General features: G+C 48.4%; 1 protein-coding gene across 1 annotated transcript in view; it reads right to left on the bottom strand.

Moving 5' to 3' along the window:
- Positions 1–1,302: 1,302 nt before the first annotated feature.
- RSRC1 (arginine and serine rich coiled-coil 1) overlaps positions 1,303–9,325 on the bottom strand; it is a 73,179-nt gene continuing 65,156 nt past the window's right edge. Inside the window, exons 7-9 of the mRNA XM_030954632.1 lie at positions 4,791–4,897; positions 3,815–3,961; positions 1,303–3,076 (exon numbers count right to left, since the gene is read on the bottom strand). Of these exons, the coding sequence (XP_030810492.1) occupies positions 2,984–3,076; positions 3,815–3,961; positions 4,791–4,897 (347 nt within the window). The 3' untranslated portion in view covers positions 1,303–2,983. The remainder of the gene's footprint in view (positions 3,077–3,814; positions 3,962–4,790; positions 4,898–9,325) is intronic.

Below are 9,325 nucleotides of genomic sequence, written 5' to 3'. Positions count from 1 at the left end.
TCCTTCCAGGAAGAGGAGCCACCTGAGGCCCCTGTGTGGCAATTCCAGAGGGACTCAGGGCCACTGAGCCACTCCCAGCCCAGCCACTGCTGCTCTGTGTCCAACCTGGGAAAAACAAACCAGGCAACGCTGCCCTGAGTCCAAACTACAAGAGGGGAGTATTTTCAACCCTGGTTCATTGTGGTTTTAGGGTTTGTATCACTTTCAAGCTGAGGAGTGCCCCCAGCCCTGGGTTCAGCCCTGGGTTCCAGCTGATCCCTCCTCACAGAGGTTTCTGCAGTTCAAGGATCCCCACTAAAAATAACTCCCTCCTTGTAACCTGACAAATGGAAAACTGTCATCATGCAGAGGGCTGGTTTAGGGTTACAGCTGGGACAGAGGCCCTGGCATCACCCAGTGCTGCCCTGCTGGAGTGACTGCAGCAGGAGGAGCAACATTTGATCTCCTGGCCAGGAGGGTTTTCTTTGACAGCATCATCTGAGCAGCAAAATCCTCCTAAAATAATGTACCAATAACAAAGACAGCCAGTTAAAAACCACCCCCAGCTCCTTTGCAGGCAGTGATCCCACACGTACAGAGAGGAGCTGCTGAGGGATGAGGAGCAGGGACCGTTCCTGATGGGAATGGCAGTGGAGCTCTGCAGGGAAGCCCAGCACACAGCACCCACCTGCAGGGCTGGGGGCTCTGCCCAGGGCACGGGGGCTCTCCTGAGTGTCCCTGCAGGGCTGGCACGGGCTGGCACTGCTGGCATCCAGCCTGAGCGCTCCCTGCTCTGCCAGCACCAGCAGCGCCCAGCAGGGACGTGCCAGGGAGGGGGGCAGGGTAAGAAACCACAAAAATCCCCCTTCAATGACCCCCTGAGACAATACCCGAGTTATTATTCCATGAAAAGTGCACAGTCCTGAGGAATTCGTGGATAGTCTGATCACTGAGCTGCTTCTGGAACGATAAAAATCAACTTTACCCTGATTTGCTCCAGGTTTCCAGTGGTGTCTGGAATATTTCCATACATTTTCCATTCAGCTAAAATTTGTAAATGTTATTTAAATTACCTAAATGTTATCTAAACATTTAAAATTTATTAATTTAATTAATTTAAATTATTTTAATTTATTGATTTTAACTTATTTAAATTATCTAAATGTTATTTCCATTTTCTTTCCAGCTCTTGCTCCCAACTCTCCTCCAGCAAATTTAGATCTCGATAAATAAACAATAAATAAATAAACAAACTCTACTTTAAATCTATTTACAGCCTATTGTAACGTTTTCTAATATTCTACAGGGCTGCAAATAAAAGGAATCATTTTGCATCCAATAAAAGCACCAAAATTATGCAACACAATGCGTGAAAAGAGAAATTTACACCTAGACCTTCCATGGACATCAAACAGTTTTTATTTTCTATGAAAGAAACACAAAAGGTGATGAGAAAACACAGCAATGACAAATCTTACCATTTAAAAATGCTGAAATGAAACAAGGGAAACAAATTTTTCCCACTTTTCCCTGCAGACAAGGTCTTGGAATATTTTGACGCAGGATAAAGTCAAACTAACACTTCATAAAGGAAGTAAAAATGTCAGAATGCAAATTCAATACATTTTCCTTTTACATCCAGGATCTAAAATAAAAACTAAAACAACCAAAGTCCATTTGCAGAGTCAGCCTCCATTTTTCTCACTACAGATCTGAGAACCAGGAGGAATAACCCCAAAAGCAGCTTCCCAGGGGAATGCTGGTGCAGGGCAGTTCCAGGGAGCACATCCAGAGGTGGGGCTCAGTTTTCTCCTCTCCTGATGTGACCATTTCCTCCCAGCTTTGCTGAAGAAACACTTTTGCATTTTATTGATTTGATTTGGTTGATTTCCTGCACTTAGATGGATGATGGGCAGATTTTTGTGGAAGTTTATCCAGGCTAAATTCAGATGTTCAGACAAAGCTTTGATTATTTGAAAGTCCCACCTGGCCCAAGGGAACTCCATGGGCTGGGAACAGCCCCTGCCCAGAAGCAGTTGTGTGATAATTCCATCATTTGGTAATTACAGAAATGATGAGGTTGATAAAATTCCCCATCTGGAGTTGCAGGAGTGGCAGATGCTCAAGGAAACGTGGAGCATTTCCCCCAGAGTGAGGAAGTGGGATGGGAGCAGAGGGATGAACACACCCAGGGAGAGGATTCCTCAGGAGGAGCCTGCCCAGGACTGCACAGGAGGAAGGGATGACAGGGATGGAGCCTGGATCCTCTCCAGCTGCAGGACCTGGAGTGCCCTGGGATGGCTCCACCCATCCCTCACTGTCCCTGCCCTCAGTGCCCACTTGGCTCCCAACTCCCACCTGGCTCTGTGAAACCCTCTGGGTTGGGAGGGATAAAATGATATTTCATTGGGAAGGATAAAATGATATTTCATTGGGAGGGATAAAATGATATTTCATGGGCTGCCAGGTGCTCTTCACACCTGAGGAATTCCCTCCAAAAAAAAAAAGGAAATTCCCCTGGGCTGTGCTGCCCTGCCCATCTCCAGCACTGAGCTTGCAGAGAACCAGGGCAGGACATCCCTGGTTAGCCAGGGGAACCAGGAGAGAACATTCCTGGTTATTCAGGGGAACCAAGACAGAAGATTCCTGGTTAGTCAGGGGAACCAGGAGAGAACATATCCAGTTATCCAGGGGAACCAGGAGAGAACATTCCCAGTTACCCAGGTGGAGCAGGCAAGGATATTCTTGATTCTCCAAGTGGAGCAGGACAAAACATTCCTGGTCATTCAGGGGAACCAGGAGAGAACATTCCCAGTTACCCAGGTGGAGCAGGGCAGGACATTCTTGATTCTCCAGGTGGAGCAGGGCAGAAGATTCCTGGTTTTCCAGGTGAAACTCTCCCTGCCTGCCCAGCTCACTGAAATCTCCTCTACAAGACAAGAAGAAGAGCTGAGTGTGGAGTTCCCAAAGTGTGGGAAGGGGCCTGGGATGCTCCTGGGGGCTCTCAGGCCACGGGGCTCCCCATCAGCCTCTCCTGGCGCAGAGCCACCAGCCTCTGGAACCACTTCTCCTCAGCCTCTGCCTTCTCCATGAACAGCTGCCACGGGGAGAAAAGGCGGCACAGTCAGAAGCTCTGGGTTTGTGATCACCTCCTGCAGCACCCACCAGTGCCTCGGTGCCCACAGGAAAAGCTCAGGGGGGTCAGAGACAAAGGTGAGCCCAAAACACCAATAACAGCAGAGACTGCTCAGGGAATCCTAAAATGGTTGGGCTTGGGAGGGGTCTTAAAGATCATAATCACTGGAAAGGCAAAGCTCCAGTGCAATTCATCACTGACGTGTCCTGATCTGTTCTCTGTGTCCATTCCACAGAACCCACACTCATTTCTTCACTGCAAGTCATTTTTGACTTGCTAATTCTTAAAAAACCTTTTATTTCCCTCTAAAGCTCTTCCAAAGAGATTTTCTCAAGTTCAGCCACAATGATTTAAAATTAGCTGAAGTCTGTCCCAACTTTGCAAGTTGGCAAAATGGGCAAGTTCTGAATTTTCCACCAGGTTTCCAACTACAGAAACCAATTTGTCTTGAATTTTTATTTATCTTAAATTCCCCAACGTTACATTAATTATTATAAAATTCATTTATAGCTCCAAACCTCCTGCTGAAGCTCCTGTGGGATTGCTCTGCTGGGTGGTGGGAGGACTGGGATCTCTTCATCCCAGAGCAGGGATTTTGTGAGGAGCTGTGGAGTCACACAAGCCTGCTCTCATCCCAGGGGCTGCTCTAAAGCTAAAGGTGGGATAAATCCTGGCTAAAAAGAAGGGATAAACACTCACATTTGGATGTGCTAAGGAATTGTCATCCTGGTACTTGATGGCAGTGGGCATGTTGGCAGCTGGAGGCTCTTTCTCAGCAGCAGCTGCCTCAGTGGCTCCTGCTCCCACATTCACAGGCTCCTGGTGCAGTTCAGGAGGTTCTGCTGACTGGAAAAGAAACAAACACACAAAATTGGAGTGTTTTATCCCAAAATTCCCAGCTGTGGCAGTATTTTAACCCAGCACTTGGCTGTGTTCCCTGAAAGGATCCTCAGCATCCTCAGTGGGACTCACTGGGCAAGGACAAAGGACATGAAGTGACCAAAACAAGGCGTAGGGAGAGAGTTGGAAAAACTGCACCACTGGCATTTTGGATCACTTCCTGAAGAAGCTGCACCAGATTCTTGGAGATTTCTAGAAAACCAAATTGCACATTCCTGGGGAAGCAACCAGGGATAATTCCAAACACTCACTGCCAGTGGGAAAATGAACACATCCCACACCAGTTCCCTGCAACACCTGCTGGCCAAAATTCAGGTAAATTCTGGGATCTGGATGTCTCCTGCTGGGTTTCTGGACAGCTGATTGAAAACCAAGCTGCTTCTTTTCAGGGAATAAATACAGACCTAAAGTCTGGCTTTAGTTAAGCAGCATTAAATCATCTCCACTTCAATTACAAAGTAAATGTGATTACTTTGGGAGTTTAATTATTCTGTTTCTTGTAACAAAAGTCTTCAAACCAGGTGATTTCCTTAAATTCTACCACATTCAAATTCCCTGAACCCACCCTGAGACCATCAGGGAGTCCCTGGTGGGATTTCAGGTGGATTTAAGGTTCTCAACCTTGATGCTCTTTCATCGATGGGAAATCTTAATAGTGCAGCTCTGATCCTGGCTCTGAGAGGACAACGCAGCAAGTAAGGGACAGAAAATGCCCCTTTTGGAAGGAAAATGCCCCTTTTGGAAGGAAAACGTCCCTTTTGGAAGGAAAATGTACCTTTTTGACTTCTTTGCTGGACCTGAAGGTCTGTGGGACGAAGGCGTCGCTCTCGATGGCTTCGATCTCCTTCACTCGCTTCACCTGGTCCAGGAGGGTGGCTTGGTCTGCACAAGAAGGTGAGATTTGTGGGATTTATGGCATTTATGGGATTGGTGAAATCCTGGGAGCCAGGCCCTGTCCCAGCCATGTCTGGAGGAGATTTTGGGACACACCAGGAAAAACTGCTGCTGCAATGCAGCCCAAAATCTTCTGTCACAAGGGAAAGGTCTGAGTAAAAATAACAGCAGTGAGGTTGGGAACATCCCAAATGCTGACCTGAGGGTTTGTGGGATAACTGAGGAGGAGAAGGATCCAGGGAGAGCTCAGAGCCCCTGGCAGGGCCAAAGGGGCTCCAGGAGAGCTGCAGAGGGACTGGGGACAAGGGATGGAGGGACAGGACACAGGGAATGGCTCCCAGTGCCAGAGGGCAGGGCTGGATGGGAGATTGGGAATTGGGAATTCCTGCCTGGGATGGGATTCCCAGAGCAGCTGGGGCTGCCCCTGCATCCCTGGCAGTGCCCAAGGCCAGGCTGGACATTGGGGTTCGACCAGCCTGGGGCAATGGGAGGTGTCCCTGCCCGGTCCCTGAATGGGATTTAAGGTCCTTCCAACCCAAACCATCCCATAATTCTATGTTGACAGGAGCTGCACTACAGCAAAGACCATAAACACAACTTTAAACTTAATTTTTTGAGGGATTTGGAAGGAAAAAAAGAATTTGCTACATTTAAACTTGTGTTTGCAAGTCCTGCTGCCTTGGTGCTGAAACCTTCTCCTTTAGAACAGATTCCCAAGGATTTTTGGGATAAATCAAAGGAGAGGGAATCAGAATTCACCGAGGTTTTGGATACACCTGGTCTGAGGGTAAATAAAGGATCCTGATTAAAGGCAGGAAAAGGAGATTTCAAATCCACAGCTCATCTCCAGCTTCACCAAATCCCAGGCAGCTCCAGGATCCCACCCAGATCCTGCACAAAGTGATGGGAATGACAAATTAGGGAAGGGGCAAAAATCACTAAAAGCTGGCAATGACATCAGTGACATTAACAGGGGAAAATGGACTGGAGGAAGCAGAGCCCATTAGTGCAGGGGAGTTTTGACAAACACATTATGGGGAGATAAAACGACTTCCAGCTGTTGTTTGTCAGCTGTCAGGGGCAAGGATATGTATTTCATAGGAAAATCAAAAATAATGGAGTCAGAAAGCTCCCAGGCTTCAGACAAAAAAAAAATCAATACTAACTCAGTGCACCGTGAGTGTTTTCACCCTGTTAGGGTGGAAATAAAAGAACTAAATCTTGGATTAGGGCTGGTTTTTAATAAAAAAGGTGATTCCAGCAGCAGGCACAATTTCCAGCCCTGTCACCTTGGCAGGGGGAGCCTTCCCATTTTACCTGGGAACACCATCATCCTTCAGGGATAATTCAGTATTTTACAATTCTCTGTTTCCACCTATTGCTCTCCTCCCATGTATAAATACGCACACCCAGCTTTACAGCTGTAAATTCCTATGGAATTGGGCTGGAATGTCACTTGAGAACTAAAATGGGCTGGAATTCTCTCAATGCCACCCCAAAACATTACACTCACAATAATCAGAAACAGCAGAGAATCAGATAAAATTAAAAGAAACAGGGAATTCTATGATTCTACAAATCAGGTGAAAGGAAAACTTCCCTGCAAACTCTGCCTAAAATATTCCCATTTTTTCCTTAAAGACAGAATTTACCCCACTAAGAGTTTTAAAATCACTGAAATAGAAGCATTAAATGACCAATAATATCTTGTGAAAGATCCATTAAACAAAAACATGTTTTAAGTATTTTTTGGATAATCTCTGAGTGTAAATTTTTATGGATTCATTGCTTATCCATAATCCTGACCATGAACATGAACTTAAAGAGATTTTTTTCAAGCAGGTCTAACTCCAGAATCAAAGCAATGACAAAAAACCTCAAATATTCCTCAGAATCTGTTTTTTTCCTATTTTACTAATTAGATTTAAGGGGTTAATTTAATTTTAAAATATAACACATTTTACATAAAAAGCTTTGAAATACAGAAAAAAGCTGGTATTTTTTCTTGCTCTTTTGAGTTGAGGATTAAAAGAAGGAAACACCCCCAGATCCCAGACTAAACAAACAACTACAGCAGAAAATATTTCCCCTTTGATCCCATTTTATTTGGGGTTATTGGAAGTGATATTTTTATCCAGCTGCCTTACAGAGCTCTGTGTCTTCCACCAGAACTTGGTTTTCACACATCCCATGGTTTTTAATTGATCCCAGTTTTACTCAAGCTGCACAAGCTGACAAATTAAAGAAAAATGAAGTTTTGCCTGGGTAATTTGCAGTGGATGACACAAAAACCTCCCTGGCTGTGGGAGAGCCTGGATTCTGCTCTAAGCAGAAGGGAAACACTGGGAAAAGGAGGAAAATCCAGCAGCACAGGTGGGACTCGCTGTGGCTGTGTCACCTCTGGACTTCACCAGCCCTGGGGCTCTGTTCTCAGGGAATTCTCCTGCCTCAAATCCTTTCTGTTTGGATCAGGAGAGGAGCAGCTGTCCTGACCCTGATCCCGTGCTATTCCAGAGCCCTGACAGCCTTCCCTGCCCGAGTGCTGAACTCCAGCCAGGGGGAGCTGCCCGGAGACCCTCCCTGGAGAGATTCCCTGGAGAGATTCCCTGGAGACCCTCCCTGGAGCCCCTCTCCGAGGTGAGCCCTCCCAGAGCCGGACACAATCCCGAGCGGACGAGCCCAGCCCTGTCCCACGGCCGCAAGCCCTGCCCGCAGCATTCCCGGCACGCCAAGCCCCTCCCGCTCCTGCCCAGGCCCGAGCGGGGCTATCCCGGGATATTTCCTGGGATATTTCCCGGGATATTCCCCGGCATCTCCTGCCGCCGATCCCGTTTCCCGGCCGGGCTCCGCTGCCGTTAGAGGGAGGCACCGCCTCACTCAACAGCGCCGGAGCCGCGGACGGCGAGCCCGAGGATGCTCCGAGCGGAGCAACCCTGCGGGATCCGATCCATCCCTGACCCATCCAACCCTGCGGGATCCGATCCATCCCTGACCCATCCAACCCTGCGGGATCTGATCCATCCCTGACCCATCCAACCCTGCGGATCCGAACCATCCCTGACCCATCCATCCCTGCGGGATCCGATCCATCCATCCCTGCGGGATCTGATCCATCCCTCGGGATCTACCATGACCCATCCCTGCGGGATCCGATCCATCCATCCCTGCGGTATCTGATCCATCCCTGACCCATCCATCCCCGCGGGATCTGATCCATCCACCCATCCATCCTGCGGGATCTGATCCATCCCTGACCCATCCAACCCTGCGGGATCCGATCCATCCATCCCTGCGGGATCTGATCCATCCATCCCTGCGGTATCTGATCCATCCCTGACCCATCCATCCCCGCGGGATCTGATCCATCCATCCCTGACCCATCCAACCCATCCCTGACCCATCCATCCCTGCGGGATCTGATCCATCCCTGACCCAACCATCCCTGCGGGATCTGATCCATCCATCCCTGCGGGATCTGATCCATCCATCCCTGCGGGATCTGATCCATCCATCCCTACGAGATCCATCCATCCATCCCTGCGGGATCTGATCCATCCCTGTGGGATCTGATCTATCCATCCCTGCGGGATCTGATCTATCCATCCCTGCGGGATCTGATCCATCCATCCCTGCAGGATCCATCCATCCATCCCTGCAGGATCCATCCATCCATCCCGGATCTGATCCATCCATCCCCGCGGGATCTGATCCATCCATCCCTGCAGGATCCACCCATCCCTGCAGGATCTGATCCATCCATCCCTGCGAGATCCATACATCCATCCCTGTGGGATCCATCCATCCATCTCTGCGGGATCCGATCCATCCATCCCTGTGGGATCCGATCCGTCCCCTGCGGGATCCATCCCTGACCCATCCACCCCTGCAAGGATCCATTCCTGCAGGACCCATCCATCCATCCATCCATCCATCCCTAAGGAATCCATCCATCCATCCCTACAGGATCCATCCATCCCTACAGGATCCATCCATCCCTGCCCTATCCCTCCAGGACCCATCCCAGATTTTGGGATCAGCTTCCATCCCCTCCATCCCTCCCACAACTCATCCCAGATAATTCCCATTCCCACTCCCCGATCCCTGAGACCCCCTCCAACACTCTGTCCCAGCTGTTGGGATTTCGAGGGAAGGATTTCCCAGCCACAGTCACAGGAACAATAAATACACCCCAAAAATAGAAACTGGGCAGAGAAACCTTTGCCTGTTCATTTCTCCGCTCCCAACTTCACTGCAAGCACTTGAAAAATATAATTAAATTTCTTAAAGTAGCAAGCTGGGAGTACTCCAGCATCCATTTACTACAGGGAGCACACAGGATTTACAAATTAAGTTGGAAAAAATGCAAATTAATGAGAAAGACTTTGTCTAGGCTTGTTTTAACATCCTGTGAAAATG

This window comes from Camarhynchus parvulus, chromosome 9 (assembly GCF_901933205.1).
Source record: "Camarhynchus parvulus chromosome 9, STF_HiC, whole genome shotgun sequence".
Lineage (NCBI taxonomy): Eukaryota > Metazoa > Chordata > Aves > Passeriformes > Thraupidae > Camarhynchus > Camarhynchus parvulus.
Note: the sequence above shows the minus strand (reverse complement) of the source record. Positions and strands in the feature narration are given on the sequence as shown.